The 19,342-nt window shown below is 38.1% G+C and overlaps 1 protein-coding gene across 4 annotated transcripts in view; it reads left to right on the top strand.

The window, feature by feature from the left end:
- rtel1 (regulator of telomere elongation helicase 1) overlaps nt 1-19,342 on the top strand; it is a 109,735-nt gene that overhangs the window by 27,940 nt on the left and 62,453 nt on the right. For all 4 annotated transcript variants that reach the window (XM_048608503.1, XM_048608502.1, XM_048608501.1 and 1 more), the window contains 8 exons: nt 233-311; nt 6,179-6,276; nt 6,946-7,001; nt 9,818-9,892; nt 11,130-11,211; nt 16,137-16,269; nt 17,498-17,611; nt 18,433-18,473. In XM_048608503.1, the coding sequence (XP_048464460.1) occupies nt 233-311; nt 6,179-6,276; nt 6,946-7,001; nt 9,818-9,892; nt 11,130-11,211; nt 16,137-16,269; nt 17,498-17,611; nt 18,433-18,473 (678 nt within the window). The remainder of the gene's footprint in view (nt 1-232; nt 312-6,178; nt 6,277-6,945; nt 7,002-9,817; nt 9,893-11,129; nt 11,212-16,136; nt 16,270-17,497; nt 17,612-18,432; nt 18,474-19,342) is intronic.

Raw genomic sequence — 19,342 nt, 5'->3', positions numbered from 1 at the left:
TTTCACTTAACGGTAGCATCCTGTTACTGGAGAATACCTCTCATGTTACTATTGCATAATTAGACGTGATACCATGATGGGACAGCACTTACTAGATCCCATTTGAGCTGACAATTACAGTTCTCGAACTTGAGATCAGCAGTTGGGCTCACGTTGTGGAGTTAAAATGAGCATTTTTCTTAAGCTTGCACTGATGCCTTGTTTGCTTTTTGTATCTTTTTATCTTTGAAAGAAATTCTACTTGATTTAGAAAATGCAATAGATGCTGTTGAATTATTACCAAATGGAAATGGCGTCACCAAACCAGGAAGGTAAGAATGGCCTAAATCCCTTTTATTTTTAATAATTTCGTATTGCTTTCAGTTTCAAATCATCTAATTAGTGTGCCAGCAAAGAGGATGCAGTGCATAGATTCTAAAAATAAAGTATAACTTGAAGGAAGTATAAAATGGGGTACCCTAATCATTTTGACGTGATATGAAATACTAGATGATTTTGGGTCTAGACATCAAATAGACTGCTATTGTTATACTTCCTGTTGCATGCCTGTTACTGGAATTTCTGTATCAGTGATTAATGCCACATTTACTATAGATAGAGGTAGATTAACTGCAGGTAGGCAGTATTTGTATTGTGAAGGTCGAATTAATAATTCTGTCCTATTAATGTTTCCAGTTGTAGTTACTTACTCTGACTAAAAGAAAAGAAAACCTGACGTAAATAGTACTGACAAGTACTCTAACTCTTGAAAGGTTGTTGCCGGAGACCTATTCTGCTTTTAGATTGGACATCAGATGGGAACCTTCAACACTGGTAGTGCTATGGAGCAGTGGGAGATCATTGGTATCATTAATTAAAAGTACGAGTATACTCTGCTTGACTTGCATCAATATTCACTGCTCCATTTTAATGCTGCAGCAAATATATGGCTGGAAAATGGAAGATATAGGAAGAAACTAGTAGCTGCTTTTTCAACTCTTTAAAGGAAGTGAGAAAATATTTTCTGAATAAATATTTATCAGTACTATTTTATGTCAGCTTTTCTTACTCTTTTAATAGTAATCTAAATTCTGTGATCATATTAGCATGCCAGAGCCTCAGCTTTTTGCAGCATATTACTGACCACCTATCTTTCTTTTGCCTGTCCACTCACCGCACACACACATCAGGAGGGAAAGCTCTCTATTTGGCTGGTTTGGTGCAGCTCCAACAACGCTCTAGAGGCTGTACACTAACCAGTACAAAACTTGATTTGGCATCCCATTCGCCACCTTCAACATTCACTCCCCTCACCACCAATGCAGCGTGGCAACCATGTGTACCATCTCCAAAATGCATTGCAGCAATTCACCCAGGCTCATTCGACAGCATGTTCCGAAACTGTGATCTCTCCTGCATGAAATGACAGGGCAGTAGATGCATTGGAGCACTGCCTACACCATGGCAACAACTCCCTCTCCAAGCCATACACACTCCTGACTTTGAACCATATTGCTGTTCCTCACTATTGTTGGGTTAAAATCCTGGAGCTGCCTTCCTAACAATACTGTGGGTGTACCTACATCCCAAGGATAGCAGTCCAAGAAGGCAGTTCATTACCACTTCCCCAGGGACAATTGAGGAATAAATACTGGCCCAACCAGTGACACGCTTATCCATGAATAAATATTAAAATATGAGTAACAGAAAATATTGTTCATATTTCTTACCCATTTGCAGCAATCTGTCCACAAAGGTTAATTTGGTATCTCTTACTGACACTACAATCATTTCTGTTTTACAAATCTGGTAAAATGACATGCAAGTCACCATGTAAAGGCATTGGTAGCCTTTGAATTCAGAACCATGAATGTGCAGGTAAAGCCTAAGAAACCTGTAGCTGCTCTAAGCTGCATTCCTATCCTGTTCTCCAGTTTGTTGTGCAGTCTTCCTGTTTAAACTTCAGTTCCAGCTGTGTTCCATTCTGATCTGCATGCTATTGTTCCCCATACGTGAAAGACACAAGGTCTGCTGAAGACTGGAGTCTGTCTCTTTATGTAATGCATTGGTATAATTATCAATGATGTATCACTTAAGAGTGTGGTTTAGTTGGAATGAGTATATTATCCACTTTAAGTGCCAGTGCTTTTAGTATTTGAAAAAATACTCGCAAGCAACCACCAATATCATGTAGTCATTTAGAATGTTGTGACTGCGTAATCAATAGGGAACAGTCTCAAATTGCTTTAAATTTAGTAAATTTAGAAAGCATCTGGAAACAAGTTGTTCATCATTTTTCATGAAGGTAATTTTAAAAAAAAGTACAATCAGTGACTGGTGTGAAAAGACTTGCTGCTCATTTAGCCTGCCCCACAGAACTACACTGCTTTGTAAAGCATTCAATAAACAAGTCCCAAAGCAATTGAAGAAAAAGATGAAAAATCCAAACTAATTAAAGGAAAGAAAATATGGAAAGTTGCACCTTCACTTCCTTAGGCTACCAACTCAACTCCAGGTCACCAGTCTCACCCTGAATTCCCTGTGGTATCTAACTTTTAAATTGGGTAATTTGCTGGAAATAGATCTAGCTCTCAGTGAATAGAATTCAGTGAATCTGGGTTCATCACAGCCAACACTACCCTCCTGCAGATGCTTGATGTTCTCTGGGAAATACCATGCCTGTTAATTAATGCAGAAATGTACAGTTTAATGAAAAATCTTATACACCCCAAGAATATTTACAGAATGTAACACCGAGCTCTAGCTAGCCTTGACTAGTCATTGGCCTCTACTTCTGTTGGGTATATTCTCCACAGAATGCCATTAATGACTGTACAAATGACCTCTCCGCAGCAGTGCGTTTTTCTGGGCCTTTTAACAATAACATTGTAGGGAGGAAAATAGTGATATTCTGTACCATTATAATAACAAGCCTTTCTCATTAAGAATCTTGCAATTGCTTTTAATCAGAAAATATTAGAAACTATGTGATACTTTACCTTCTTGAAGTGAGAATTTGATGTCTCCATTCAGATAAATCCGTAGTCATCAATTAGCGTATATACACTAGATGTAGAATTTTAAAATGACAGCTAGATGTAAACTACAATTATTCGGAACATTATGTTTTCCTACAGTGTTGCTATACCAACAGCTGTCATACCTGATGGTTCCTGGTTCTAAACAACTCTCAGTTGGCATTACCAAGCTCTATTTTTAATCTATTCAGTCAATGAATCTGATATCCAGTATCACTTTGATGCTGTGAGTACTCTTCTGTCTCCAAAATGGTATCTCTGGTGAAGACATAACTGCGGCCATTTTGGTTAATACGTGAGCATGTGCAGAGTAGGCAAATCTGCTAGTGGGTGAAACTAGAACTAGGGGGCATAGCCTCAAAATAAGGGGGAGCAGATTTAGCACTGAGCTGAGGAGAAACTTCTTCACCCAAAGGTGAATCTGAGGAATTCCCTGTCCAGTGAAGCAGTTGAGGCTACCTCATTGAATGTTTTTAAGGCAAAGATAGATTTTTGAACAGTAAAGGAAATAAGGGTTATGGTGAGTGGGCACGTAAGTGGAACTGAGTCCACGGATAGATCAGCCATGATCTTATTGAATGGCAGAGGAGGCTAGACGGGCTGAATGGCCTACTCCTACTCCTATTTCTTATGTTCTTGTCAGGATATCAATCAGTGTATAACATTGATTTGTAACTAGTGCTACGACTTAGGAGCACAGCACTCTAGCCTAATGCTCTCTTGTCTTTAATCTTGCACAACTGAGCACGAGCTCAACAGAAGAAAAGACCCCCATCCCCTCCTCTATCACTGGTATTTTAAGGGGTCATCAACTGCTTTCATGCTAGTTGCTGATTGATTCCTGCTAGGAATTGTATATGGTGATTTCCAAAGTTTTTCAGAGCCTATGCAAATGTTGGTGACATGTGTTGAAGGACTTTGTTCTGATTTCAAGCATTCTGCGTAGGCCATTTGCTTCCAGAAGAGTTTTTGTTTCCTCTTGGTTTCTGAGCATTATTACTAAAGCCAAATGCTTAACCCCAGTTGTCCTTGACAAGGTGTAGCTGAGCTGCCACCATCAAATGCTGTGGCTGTTCTGATGTAGGTGAGCCACTTCTGTCAGGGATGTAATTCAAGATTTTTATCCAGCAACTGTGAGTAAACAGTGATAGAGTTCCAAGAACAGCATGTGGCAAGAGAGGATCTTGCAGATGCTGGTATTCCTGTATATTTGCTGCTCTACTAGTTCTAAATATTTGAAATTTGACTTTGGAAGGTCCTGTTGAAGGAGACTTGGTGAATTGTTGCAGTGCATCTAGTCGATGGCACACACTGCGGCCATTTTGTGTCTCAGTGTTGGAGGCTGTCAGGAGGCAAGTCCTTAATCACAAAATTTCCAGGCTCCAACTTATTCTTTTAGCCAGAGCATTGACATGGTTGGCTCAGTGAAGTTTCTGGTCAATAGAACCCCCAAGATGTTGATACTGAGGGATTTAGGGATGATAATATCATTGAATAACAAGAGGAGACCGATCTCCTCTCAGTGGAGATAGGCATTGCCTGCCATTTGTGTGGCATGAATGTATCTGCCACATGTTCTCCAGACTTTGCTTCACATGGACATGGACTGCTTCAGTATCTGTGGAGTTTACAAATGGTGTGGTGACTGTTGTACTTTCATGAGCAAACAATCCCCTCTTCTGGCTTTATGATGGAAGGAAGGTCATTGATGAAACATTTGAAGATGGTTGGGCGTAGGACAGTACAGCACTCTTTGGGGTGTATGGTATTTGTTTTAATTAATGTGAAGTGTAAAAAGGGAGTCAGCTGGTTTGTAATGCAGAGTGATGCCATTAGCATGGGTTTAATTCCTGCACCGGCTGAGGTTACCATGAAGGTCCTGCCTTCTTGATCTCCCCCTCACCTGAGGTTTGGTGCCCCTCAGGTTAAACCAGCACCAGTCATCCCTCCCTAATGAGGGAGCAGCTTCAACGTTGTCTGGGACTATGGTGACTTGACTTTTACCTTCCTAATGTGAAATGTTCACTCAACCAATTAAGTCATTGCAATTTTCAAATTCTCATTTGCTGATGTGTCTTGGCAACCTTAATGGCAACATTATTTTCTGTATTTTCTGCAGTGCTCTATCCCACGGTTTTAGAACATTTAGCATTATTGCTGGACTAGTTAATAAGTTACAGTACATAAACAATGGCAAAGAGTTTTACGTTAGTATTTATGCACCACACCAGCATCATCATCTTTTCTTTGCTTTACTATTGCTTCATAAGCACCCTATTAACAGATTTTCTCTCTTTCTCTTCTTCTTACCTGATTTCTCCTTAAAGACATCTATGCCTATTTGCCTCAGCAACTTAGTGTTCTCCATTCCCATAACTCAAAGTAACAAAAATTTCTTGACCTTGTGGTTGACCTTGGTTGGAAAATCCTGTGCTTGACTCTTAGTATCCTCATATTTTAGAGAAACAGGATTGGTGGGAAATGACACTAGTTTGACCTTCCTTATAACTGAGCTTAGAAGTTGATGCCAAAACCAATGAAGTATTTATTTTACAATTCCTTGGCTCATATGACAAGCCACCTTGACAGAGAAGCAAGGTGCTGTTCCAGATGGTCCCTGTGAGACACGTGCCCAGAAAGTGCCACTGTTGATGTAAACGCTTGCCCCTTTATTGCAGCAGTGTTGTTCCAGGATTTGGCAAATGGTGAATATTTGTCCAAACATGCAGCTGGATGTCCTTCCCTGTGGACCTTATGAATGTAGTCTTATCTCATTATTGTATATAATAATTCAATCCCTGGCAGCAAGGCAAAAAGTAGCATTAATGTAATTTGTTTATTATTGTTAACTCATGGTTTATTATAATTAAAAAATTAAGGCATTTCTTAATTATGATAGCAGACGTACTGCCGATTCTGCAAGTATGAAATAATTGCAGATGTGCTGGAAGCTGTCTGTAGGTCAGGCAACATCTGACAGGAAAGAAGGTTGAAGACCTAACAGCGAAAGGTCATTGCCCTGAAACATTCTCTCTCCACAGATGCTGCCTGACCTATCTAGTATTTGCAATGTGTCCAGTTTTTAATTGAAGGCATTTCCTAGTTTTTGGGTGGTAACAACTTGTTTTCCTCTTAATAAATACTATGGTCTTCAATTCCAGCTTCATCTTTGAATTGTTTGCACAAGCTCAAATTACTTTCCAAAACAAGTCTGCAATTTTAGAAGCATTGGAACAGATCATCAGTGCTTTGTCAGCACGTAAGTATTTGATGTATTCTGTCTTTTCAATTCCTTGCATCACGTGTAGATATACAAAATTTTGGATGTTTCCTTACATCTGTCTTTGTGAAATATCTATCATTCATTGGGTCAGGCCAGCAAAACACTGAAATAATATAGTTTTACCGTAATGTTTTTGCATTAAAACTACCAAAAATGTTGGCTAATTTAATTCAAAGGACTGAACTGATGAATTGCAAGAATTGAAAATTGCAACATGAAAATCAGAGGGAGAAGCAGTGGACTCCTGATATCTTTGGGAAGTAGCAGCATGAGAAATGACTTGCATTAATAATTCAAATAAACTCATGCAGGAGGATCTTGTGTACATAGTAATTCATGTTATAATAATCTTGAATGTTTCAGTTATGTATGTACAAACAGTTGTATTTTGCTCTGCTTGGATGATGAAGGTGCATGTTCTTGTAAATTGTCTTCACACAGGAGTATGCAGTTCTAAAATGGAAAGCCGTAGTGATGTTAACTGTGTACTCATTGTTCATTGCTATGACTACTTTGTCTGCTTTCGGTGTTGATTTAAGGTTTTGATGCCATATCTCGGCACCCCCACCAAAAATTTGTGAAGTTATTCACATCATTGGAGCTTGAAATTAAACTAAACTAAATTCTTTACTCACCTGTGTATAGGCAGTGGAATATTCACCAATACAAGTGGATTACAGAAGGTAGCTGATATTCTTGAGGTAAGTTGGCCTCAGTAAACTGTAATGTTCTTGTTAAATGTGCAGTTTTTAGAGCACCATGTGGTGTTGAATGAAATTGCATCTTTCTCTTTAATAACTTGATCTAAAGAATTATTTTCTTTTTAGATTTGATTCGTATTCATTGCAAAATTGTAGTAGTGCCTGCTTCCAAGTGAACTAAGTGTACAAAGGATGGTGGGGGTATTGTGGCGTAGTAGTAGTGTCTCGACTCTAGTAGTGTCTGAACAGGTTGATTAAAATAGCCACAAAAAGATGCTAATTATGGAAAATGGGATATAGTCTGCAGCACAGTGATGTGTACCCAGAGGTTTGTATCTCAGAGAGAGTATCTGTTGTGTAGTCAAAGTGGTGTTTCCAGAGTTCTGAAGATCATGTGACAGTGTACCTTAAGATGTTGCTGTGAATGTGTTTGCTGGCTCCCACTGGGTGGCAGTGTTGTAATTCTTCTCTCCCTGCATTTCTGAATACCCTTCTTCAGCATTCTTGCCTGTCCCCACGTACCCTCCCCTCATAACCTTGTGCTGAATGAATTCAGTGTTTGTTGGGGAAGGAGTGCCAAAAATGACTTTTTCCCTGGTCACTGACTGACGTTAAAGCTTTGTTTGCAAACTCTTCATTTACTTTGACACCAAGCTCAATTTATGACCTCAGAGATAGTAAGAACTGCAAATGCTGGAGTCAGAGATAACACAGTGCGGAGCTGGAGGAACACAGCAGGCCAGGCAGCATCAGAGGATCAGGAAAGTTGATGTTTCAGGACCTGAAATGTCAACTTTCCTGCTCCTCTGATGCTGCCTGGCCTGCTGTGTTCCTTCATCTCCATGCTGTGTTGTCTCAATTTATGACCTTTTGTCTATGGCAAGCACATTCTCTGCACTGTCTGCTATCATGGCTCTGCCTCAGCCCCTCAGCTGCTGAAAACCTAGTCCTCTAGCTTTGTCAGCTTCAGATTAATTCTGATTCTGTTATCTGTAAACTTCAGTTTATCCAAATCTCTGTGGCTTGAGGAAGAAACAGAATAAATCTTAATTTAGATCATCTAGTGACTTAGTTGCATTGCAATGTTAAAACAGTCCACTATTCAAACTAATTTTCGGAAAATTGGAAAGACGATTTGGAGATGGTAGACACAAGCCAAAATACATGGGTTGTCAAGCTGCTGTGTGGAATAGTTGGTTAAATTGTTGGAAAGCCACATTTTTTACAAGCTACAAGGATTACTGTTGAAGATATGACCTTGAAATAAATGGAATAATTTGAATATATAGTTCTGCTTGCCATGGGTGTGACATATTCCTGTCTAGTTTTCATGGCTAAGGTTTTGCGCTCTTGGGAATAACTATATGTTCTCTGTTTAATTTGTCCTCTGGTTATGTCATTTCTCGTTGCCTTTCCCGTTTTGGATGGAGAAGGGAGAAAAAATAATGACGCCAAATACTGTCACAGTTTTCTTTTTTATCATAAAGAATATTTCTTGTAATTATGGACAGTATGCTTTACATGGGCCTCAAAAGGAAGCAAAGGCAGTACCTGGTATTGAATTATGTGTCTTGAATGGTAATGCCATCAACTAAGTGGAGCCTATGCATAAAAAAAAGTGACAATTATAAAATGCAACATATTTTTCCTTTGCAAAGGAGACTTAAAGGTTGTTTAACGCTTTTAAAATCTGACAAGTCTGATGCAGAGAAATTGTTCACTGTTACAAAGGGTTCATGTGATGTGTCTGGTGAAAGAGATATTTTGACAACTGCTGATGTACATGTAGATCATACAAGATGGAGCCAGTCTCAGAAACTTGAATCCATACAGAAAATGAAACTGAGGAGTCTTGCAGGATGAATGAAATCATCAGTCAAGGGAAGCAAACAATAGAAAATCAGAAATCATTCAGGAGCAAGGGGCAGAAACCAGAGCAGGTTGGTAGCCAGCAGGAACAAATTGGAACTAATTCAGCAGCATAGCAGAAAGCTGAGCTCCCAAAAGCATATCCGATGCTGCAGCAGCACTAGACTTATGTAAAATATGCACTGTCAAATGTAAGGGTGAAGGTCACTCAAGTCTAAAGCCAGATGATAAACAAAATTTGGTCCAGAATGAATGTAGATTTCCATTTTGGATTCAACAGTACAGGTGAATAAGAACTTAAGAACTAGGAGCAGGCAGATTAGCCCACGAGCCTGCTGCACCATTTAATATGATCAAGGTCTCAACTGCACTTTTCTGCCCAGTTCTGTAAGTTGTTAATCCTTTAAACCATTAAAGCTAATGGCTAATTAAAGATCCACCTTCTCAAGAAGATGCAATTCCTCTTCATCTCAGTTTTAAATCTGCCACTCCTCAGCCTAAAACTATGATCTCTTGTTCTAGATTGTCCCACAAGGGGATCCATCCACTATGTCTACTTTGTTAATACCCTTTAGCACCTGTATACCTCAATTAGATCACCTTCTCAATACTAGTTAGTATAGGCCTAAACTGCTCAATCTCCATTCCATAAATCAAGCCTTTAATCTCTGGAAAATTAATCTCGTGAGCCTTCTCTGAACTGCCTCCAATGCAATTACATCCTTCCTCAAGTAAGGGAACCAAAATTATATGCAGTGCTCCAGATGTGACCTCACCATCGCAGCAATACTTTCCTACTTTTGTGCACCATTCCTTTAGCAATAAAGGTAGACATTCGACCTAAGTGTTAAAGTCCATCAGGATGCATGTTAGAGGACAGTTTTAGAGCTAGTGGTAAACTTACTGCATTTACCTTTTTTGCAATGAATCTGTCTTTCTTTCTTCAGATTGTTTTCTGCATTGATTCGCCAGGGGGCACTACAGCACATACAATGGGACAAAATGTGACCAAGCATTACAAGGTTAGCTTTGAATTTTATGTTTTTTTTTCTTAAACTTGGTGTTCTAAGAATACTATTGTTCAGAGTAACGTCAGTGATTATTCTGAAATGTTTCGTTATTTTGTAAAATTATCAATTGTTGCAACCAATCCCCAGGCAAGGTTTCTCAATATATTACGGTTCCAGACACAATACTGCAAATTATCAAGCTGCCAGGTGAAGAGGGATAAACGGGCTCCCCTCCTTTATTCAAGCAACCCCCACAACCTGCCCACAGTTTTTCCCAGCACAGTTAATTTAGAAAAGATCCCTTCATTTATGCATGCCTTTCTCCCAGATCATATGAATTTACGCTTTTAAAAGGAGCCAGTTTGAACAGGCTTTCATGAATTAACGAAAGAAGGTGCAGATCAGACAGGAGGCGATTCCTGACAAAAGAGATATACAGGTCAGCTTCTGATTTCCATGAAGGTAGATGAAAGTCATTGCAGCCTTTACACTGAGTGAAACAAGGCTTAGCACAAAGGTTAAGTAGGCAAACAGTTCATTTCGAGGTTCTGGACTTTGCAGGTCAGCTGAAATCCTTTGACCTGTTTCCTTTTGACTGTGGACTTGCTACCCAGCTTCTAGCAAACACAGTGAAACTTATTTTTTTACCTGCAGCGCAAGGATGACTTGGAGTTTTCCCAGTTGTGGTCCCCACGCGCACACCTTTGCCCTAACGCAACCTCAACCAGGGTTGAAACTGGCTTTTAACCCCTGTTTTTGTGTATTCTTCAAAGGGAAACACACAAACATACCTCTTGCCAATATTGCTCTCTTTTCTCCCATCATGTTGAAATTCAGAGGGAGCTCACAGGAGATTTCAGTTTACAACTCCTTTTCCTTCCTGAGTTCTTCTCTTTGACATCTTGACACCTGTTAAATGTGATATTTTAGGGTTTCTCTTGAGACTACACATAATACACACAGGTCTGCCAGACAGCCATTGAATTATATTACTCAGAATTTACATTCTCAGTCGTTATTTGGCTGTATGCCCCATTTAAACACCATGTTGTAATTAAACATTTGATATTTCTGTAAGCTGTTTGATGTAAGATCTGTGGTGGTTTCAATATAATTTACCATGGTTTCCTGATTGAGAGTCCCAGACTGTAGACTTACTAATGCCTGGAAGTTACAGTATGCTTATCTTTACTGGAATTTTGCTACTGAATATTTAATTTTCCAATGTGTCTACAATGGGTTCCCCTAGGTTCATGTGCACCCAGATAACAGTGGGAAGAGGAAGCAACACAGAACTGATTTATGGACTTCATCTGTTACGAAAAAACAAGGTATGAATCCTGTCAGACTACTGGCAATAGTCCACAAATCCAACAAAAATAAATTTAAGTATCTATTTATTTGCTGTTTGTCAGTCCTTGGGTTCTTAAACATGTGGAAAATAAATACTATATTTGCCTAACTACTACAAATATTTTCTTTATTCATTCATGGGATGTGGGCATCGCTGGCTGGACAGCATTTATAGCCCATCCCTAATTACCCAGAGCGCAGTTCAGAGTCAACCACATATTGCTGTAGGCCTGGAGTCACATGTAGGCCAGACCAGGTGAGGATGGCAGTTTCCTTCCCTAAAAGACATTCGTGAACCAGATGGGATTTTCCAACAATCGACAATGGATTCACGGTCATCATTAGATTCTTAATTCCAGATGTTTATTGAATTCAAATTCCACCGTCTGCCGTGGTGGGATTCGAACCTGGGTTCCCGAATGTTATCTAGGTCTCTGGATTAACAGTCCAGCGGTAATACCACTAGGCGATTGCCTGTCCTCTAAATATTTGTGTTTCAAAGTAGGTCCTTTTTTCTGAGAACGCGCTCAATATGAGTTTGTTTTTTTTAAAAGTCCTAATACATCAACATTTAACATTCCTATAAACCATTGCAGCTAACTTAACCAACAGTACAAAAATATTAGCCTTAACACAATGTCATTTTAAAGTGTGTGTATATCGTGTGTATTTTAAAATATTTTTTATGTTATTACTTGTGCAAACTCATTGTATTGCAAATGCAACACCGTCCCAGTGGTGACACTGCATTGCCTGTAAAGTATGACACACAAATTGAAGAATAAAGTTTGACCAAGGTAGCAGAAAAGCATAAAAATAGGCCATTTAGCCCAACTTCTCTATGCTGGTGTTTATACTCCATGTAAACCTCCATCTACATCATTTCATTTCCCTTGTTACCTTTCTCCTTTATCTGTTTATGTAACTTTGCTTAAGCATAATCTATGCTGTATGTTTCAAGTACTCTACTTGAACAAAAGAAATATGGGCGGGAGAAGACTATTTGGCCCTTTTGAGTCTGTTGTACCATGTGATATAATTGCTAAACTTTTACCTCAACTCTATATTACTGCCTGTTCCCCATACCCATTTGTTTGGCAATAGATCAAAGGTCCATCTGTTTTGGCTTTGATGATGGATCATCCACGACCTCTCTGGGGCAGAAAATTCCAACAATTCAGGTGCATATGAATGAACATATTTTTCCTCCTCTTGATCTAAAATGATTTACCCCTTTATCCTGACACTGTGCCCTAATATTCTAGATTCTCCACTCGGAGAGATGACTTTTCAGTGCCTACTCTGTTGAGCCCTTTGTGGTATTGAGTTCCACATTCTATTCAGTCTCTGAATATAAAAGTTACTCCTGAATTCTGATGGATTTGTTGGTGACTATCTCGTATTTATGTTCACAAATTTTTGCCTTCTCCACAAGTGAAACCATTGTCTGTATTCCTATCCTATTAAAACATTAGAATTTTTGAGTCCTTCTTTATTCTGAAGAAAAGATCTCAGTCTTTTCTATCATAAATAAAGGAGAGCCAAGAAACATTTAAATACCCAGCCAAACCATCTGAAGCTTTCAAGTAGTTCAATTTATTTCTTTTCAATCCATTCCATTCACAATTCCTGAGAAATTTAAACAGTTGGAACTTGCATGTAGCCTAAAAGCAAGTAGAAATTAGTTAAACCTGGTAAGAATTGGCTCTGGACATGCTGCCCCATTGCAATCACCATCTGTTTTCAATGCTGTTTCTGGGAAAGAGCTATATCTGTTAGACATTTCGTTCCTGTACAAAAGGCCTAACAGTTCAAAGTGAACAAAGTGAATTTTTAAACTAAACATATGAGGAATGATTTGGTTGAAGTTACCCAAATATGGTCTTTGCACAATTTTAGGTAGTCAGTTGTTTTATTGTGTCCTCCAGGTTTCACTTTTTGCATGATATTAGTTTAACCCAAACTCCCTGATCTTAATTTCATTGAAGTCGTGAAATCATGTGTACAGTATTAGAGTTGAATATGTGTATACAGCCCCATGCTGGTATATCTACAAGTAAATATAACTTTGCAGAGAGTGAGTTAAGTAGCATGGAGCAGTGTAGTAACCATGTACAAGTGGTCTTGAAAGTGAAATATTATTTTGTGATATGCCTTTGCTCTTGAACATCAAAGGAGGAAAATTAGATTCTCTCTTCTTAGAGATGGTCATTGCTTGGTATTTGTGTGGTCCAAATATACTCCCTGTTTGTCAGCCCAAGCCTGATCTTGTTGTATATGGACCCGCTTCGGTATCTGAGATGTCATGAATGATGTTGAACATTGTGTAATCAATAGTGGACATTTCCACTTCTGACCTTATGGTGGAGGGAAGGTCATTGATGCAGCAGCTGAAGGTGGTTGAGCTGAGGAGAATGTTACAGGAGTTCCACAAGGTAATCTCCTGGGACTGAGGTGACTAGTTTTCAACAACCACAAGAACCTTACATGTGCAGTGTATGATGCCAGGCAGTGGAGAGTTTCTCCCCTATCTCTCGTTGACTTTGATGCAACAGAAGGCTCCTTAATATCACATTTGGTCAAATTCTACCTTGATGTCAAGACAGATACTCTAACCTCGACTTCTGGAATTCCCCTCTTATCCATATTTGTAATGAGGCTGTAATGAAGTCAGGAGCCACATGGCTCTGACAGAACCCAAATCAGGCAATGGTGAGCAGGTTATTGCTGTCTTAAGTGCTCCTTGCTGGTACTTTTAATGAAACCTCTATTAGTTTGACATTGATTGAGGGTAGATAAATGGGGCAGTGGTTGTGGATTCAATTTGTCTTGCTTTTTGTGGACAGGACATGCCTGGCACTTCTCCACCATTGACAGGTAGAGGACAGTATTGTAACTTATACTGCACAGTTTTGCCAGAGGAATGACTGATATGATCGAAAATATTAAGATTATATGTTTCTTAAAAATCTCTCTGAATGGACTGTTATGATGCATTGGGTAATTGGGCAGCTTTCAGAATCTTCATATTAACTGTCTGAAAGTTATGTGCTGAGGAGTAGAGATTTATTTAACTTGCTGATGGTATTTGATGCAGTGAAAATGAAAGACTATTTACTTCAGTTAGAGACATCAATTTAAAATTCTCAGTAAGATTTGAAGGATAGTGATTGAGAGACCTTGGAGGAGACTGAGAAATCAAACATCTGTTTTAGGAACAGAAGTAGACCTCGAGCTTGCTCTGGCATTCAATTAGATAATGGCCAATTTTTTTTTATGTTTCGATCACATATTCCTATCTGCTGCTGGTAATGTTTGATTCCATGGCCAAACAAATATCTAGCTACCTCCACTTTAAAAATATTCAATGACCTCACATCTGTTACATCCTGAAGCAGAGAGCACCAAAGTGTCTCAACCCTCGGAAAAAATTTCTCCTCATCTCTGTCTTAAAAGGGGCAACTTCACAATTTAAACTTTGTTGAATATGGAGCTTTTGTCATAGGGAATGGTTTGTGCAAAAACATCTGTGAAAATTTCTCTGGACCAGAAATCTAGAGGCCCAGGCTAATGTCCTGGGAACATCTGATGGAATTTAAATATAATAAATAGATTCAAATGAAAGTAACTTGGAAAAGCTAGACTCAGTGATGGTGTTTAAACTGTCATAGACAGATTTCCATCCTTTTGGAAACACTAGGCCCACGGCAATGTGAATGACTTGTAGCTGCCCTCTGATATGGCCCATAGTCAATATATTCAAAAGAAATTACGGTGAGGCTTGTATTCCGTGAAAGATTTACATTTTTGGGGAAATTGGATAAATATTTGAAGATGGAAGGCTATGGGGAAGGAACATGTTATTTGAAATAACACAGGCAGCATCAGAGGAACTGGAAAGTTGACGCTTCGAGTCCCGACCTGAAACATTAACTTTCCTGCTCCTCTAATGCTGCCTGGCCTGCTTTGTTCCTCCAGCTCTACACTGTGTTATCTCTGACTCCAGTATAGGCAGTTCTTACTATCTCTGAACATGCTATTTGAAGTTAGCTTTGGATTGATTCATTGACAACTGGATTGAGGTTATCAAGTTAGATATCTGTGAGGGAGAATGGACCTGTTAGGGAGGCGTTAAGATCAGAATTATAAAGTGCAAATGGAGTTATTGAAGAAATGGCTAAAATGCCTTATACATTTTCTTATTGATTTTTCATTAAAATTGTTTGAAACTACTGTATCCTCATTCTGAAAATTTGGAAGTGAAATTTGCAAATGAGCCAAAGCGATCAGAAAATATGGGTATTCTGTAAGTGTAACAATTATTTTCCTGCTTTTGGGAATATTTTACTTGTGGAATGTACAATGACCCCAAGTAATTTGGTAGATGTTACTGTATAGCTTGTTACTACTAAAAATGTAGATCATAGTAAATTACTGTAGGATCCTTCAGGTTTGCACTAGTACTGTGGCAGAATCCTAAACTGAGTTTTAAAATTTATAGTGGTAGAACCCAACTGAAGACTATCTTTATGTTTCAGTCATCTGCATCAGTATGGTTTATAATTTAAAACAAAATTGAACTAATACTCTTTTGTGTAAAAATGGTTACTTTGTTTAGAGCTGGATTGGAATTTAGATAGAACATATCCCACAATATTTCAGTATCCAGTTCATTACACTGATCATAACTCATTCACAATTTTTATTATAAATTGTCTAGTCATCCTATTTATTTATCAGGTAAATTGCATCCTTTTGTTTTATCAATTGGCCCCTAGACAACTTAGACGCTGGGACAGGTAATCTACTAGAACAACGTAGCTGTTAGAATATCGAATAGCAGTGAGATTTTTCTAAGAGACTTGAATACTGTAACACCTAAAAATATTCATTATGTTCACAGGAAAGATTTTAAGTTACTGGTGCTTCTGCCCTGGCTACAGTATGGCTGAGCTGGTACGCCAAGGGGTTCAATCCATCATCCTCACAAGTGGTACCCTTGCTCCACTGTCCTCTTTCACTTCAGAAATGCAAATGTGAGTAGGTTGAAATAACATGATCAAAAACATGTATTAAACATTATTCAACATTACAAGTGAAAATTGGATGCACTTCTAATATATAGTACAAATACACATATTACAAGTTGAGTAGGTTGAACATTTGTGTGTTCCATTGTGTTAGGGACCAGGCCAGACCCCCTCAAAATAGACCCTAACTTTTTCTTATTTTAAGGGCAGATGTGAAGTGGGTGTTCCAGGTGTGATACAACTGGTCAAACCACTCGGCTTTAAGCAAAACAAAATTTTAATTAAACGCTACAATTGAAACATGAACATGAAGCGGAATTTGGAGTAACTTAACTATTGGAAAACCTACCTAACCCGATACAGCAACTTAACCAATTAACTGTTCCAACATAGTAACATCCCATAAACATATCCCTTGGCAAAGAGGTAAATTCAAACACAGATTCTTAAGGCAGGAGGGAACAACCTCCAAAGAGAGATCTCAGAGAAAGTCAGAAGAATCCTTTACTGAAGCTTGTAATACTTCTGTTACTCAAAACATCTTGTGACTGCTACAGCTTAAAAAAAAACTAGATAAAACATGAGATAACAAGGTGTAGAGCTGGATGAACACAGCAGGCCAAGCAGCATCAGAGGAGCAGGAAAGCTGACGTTTCGGGTCAAGACTCTTCTGGAGAACTGGCCACTCCCCTTCCTTTGTTAAGCTGCTACTCCCTAGACTCTTTAGTACCTCTGCCTTTACAACCTCTCTTCAAAAAAAAACCAACGTCAAAATAACCTTTTTAAAGTGACAGCATCGTCAAAATTGCCTCAAGCTTCAGATTGAAACAATGAATAATCACAGGTGCAGTCATGATATTACCTGCACATTTATTTCATTTAAACTTGAGTCTGTGATACCATTACTAAGTCATTCCAATTCCAAAGAATAAGACCTTACTTCATTTTGTACAAATGATATATATATATTAGTTAAATGATAACATAGTCTTTCAGTGTGACTTTGGATTCTTCCAAAAGAAATCTAGATTTATTAGCAAATGGTATGATAAGAAAGCGTCCTTATTTAAACTTGTCCAATAATATTAGAATAATTTTGTTCCATGTTTATTTTGTATGCTGGTAAGCATGATTAGTCTTAATTGAATTCACTGAAGTGTTTTCTTTGATCAATAATGCATTCATATCTAATGGCTGATAAATTCATATTATTGGATGTTGATACATCTTTCAGCCCTTTCCCTGTCAGTCTGGAAAATCCCCATGTGATTGACAAACACCAAATATGGATAGGGGTTGTTCCGAAAGGCCCTGATGGAATACAGTTGAGCTCTGCATATAACCAAAGGTAGGATGCCATTGCATTCATATGACAAATAATACAAAATGATTATAGGTTTCTTGGCATAATGCAGCTATTAAGTAGAAGATTGAACTTCATACTAGACCTGTTTTACTTCCTTGTGTATTCTTGTATCATGCATTAGTTCATTACTTGGATTCACAGGGGTGACTGTTTGGAATTATTAAAATGTAAGTGCAGAAGAGGAAAAACGGCTTGAATCAAATGCACATGGAAGTGAATCAAATGCTCGCTCATAATACAACAAGCTTTGACATTCATAAAAACAAAATATTGCAGAGGCAGGAAATCTGAAATAAAGACGGAATATTCAGGAAGTATATAACAGGTCCGGTAATATCTGCAGAAAGAGACAGGGAGAGAGCCCGGGGTTGACATTTCATCTGATGCAATGCCATCAGCTTGGAGTGTTGACTCTTTCTTACACTGTCCACAAACATTAAGGTTTGTCTAATTTAAAATCATCTGTACATTCCTCACCTATTTCCCAAAGGCACACCAAAGAAATGTATTTAAAGATTTCAAATGTGTTTCAGTAACAACGGTAATGTTAGTGACCACATCCTGTATAGACCAATGAAGTTTGTGAAATGATTTGATAAGTATCATTTAAATCATAGTATTCTTTATACCTAATTGCTCCTTTATTACTGTGTTGTATGTGAGATTCTATTTTTAAAGTTTATTTTTGTATAATTGAAACACACGGTCTTACCTTTTGCTCATGGTTCAGTTGAATTATTTTTAATAATTTATGCTGAAAAATCTGCATATGAATTGTGATGGAAACTATTCTCACTGTTTAGGTTTTCACCTGAGTACATGTCATCCCTTGGAAAAACACTGGGTAAGTGGTGAATTTTTATTTCAAATTGACATTAAGTCACTGCAGTTTTATTGGTGTAATGGAACAGAGATAGATCTTACGTGGATTTATAGCTTTTCTTTCAGGTGTTTTGAGCTTGCTAGGTCATTTCAAAGGGCAGTTAAAAGTCAAGCTCATTGCTGTGCTTTGTGGGGTCTGGAATTGTATAGGCCATACTATGCATGGACAGCAAGTTACAGAACCACTGGACCCTGTAGTTTCATGGTTGTCATGACTGATACTTACATTTTGTTACCTATTGATTTAGTTAACTGTATTATATTCCCAGCTGTTATGGTGGGACTTCAAATCCCCTATTTGGATTATTAATCCATACCTCTGGATCACTAGTTCAATAACAGACCACTATGTTTGTATTGACCCTTCGCCTTCTGAATATCAAACACAATTGTCAGTGTCTTCTGCCTATTCAATTTGAGAATAGCGCTTGCATGTGAATGACATCCTGCTGGAGTTGTCCATTCTGTTTGTAAGTAAGGTCTAATAGTAATGTTCTGTTTTTCACCCACCACACAATGGTCTCCAGTTTTGCAATCTCATACTTACTTCACCCCCACATACTAAAATTCAAATGTAAGGAACAAAAGGTGTTGTTTAGTAAAAGGTGAAGATTGAAATACCAATTTAACTTCTGTGACTCAGTGAAATTATTATTTACTACATTGAGTAACATATATAGTAATGTCTCGGTAAAACCAAAAAAAAAATCACTTATGATGTAACTTTATTTGTTTGGAAATGTTATTTTAGTATAATGAAAAGCATGAACATATTTTGAAAATAAAATAATTTTATATTTAAATTTGTTAGGCTCCTTTGTATTGAAAATT

Source organism: Rhincodon typus, chromosome 19 (genome assembly GCF_021869965.1).
Source record: "Rhincodon typus isolate 14 chromosome 19, sRhiTyp1.1, whole genome shotgun sequence".
NCBI lineage: Eukaryota > Metazoa > Chordata > Chondrichthyes > Orectolobiformes > Rhincodontidae > Rhincodon > Rhincodon typus.
Note: the sequence above shows the minus strand (reverse complement) of the source record. Positions and strands in the feature narration are given on the sequence as shown.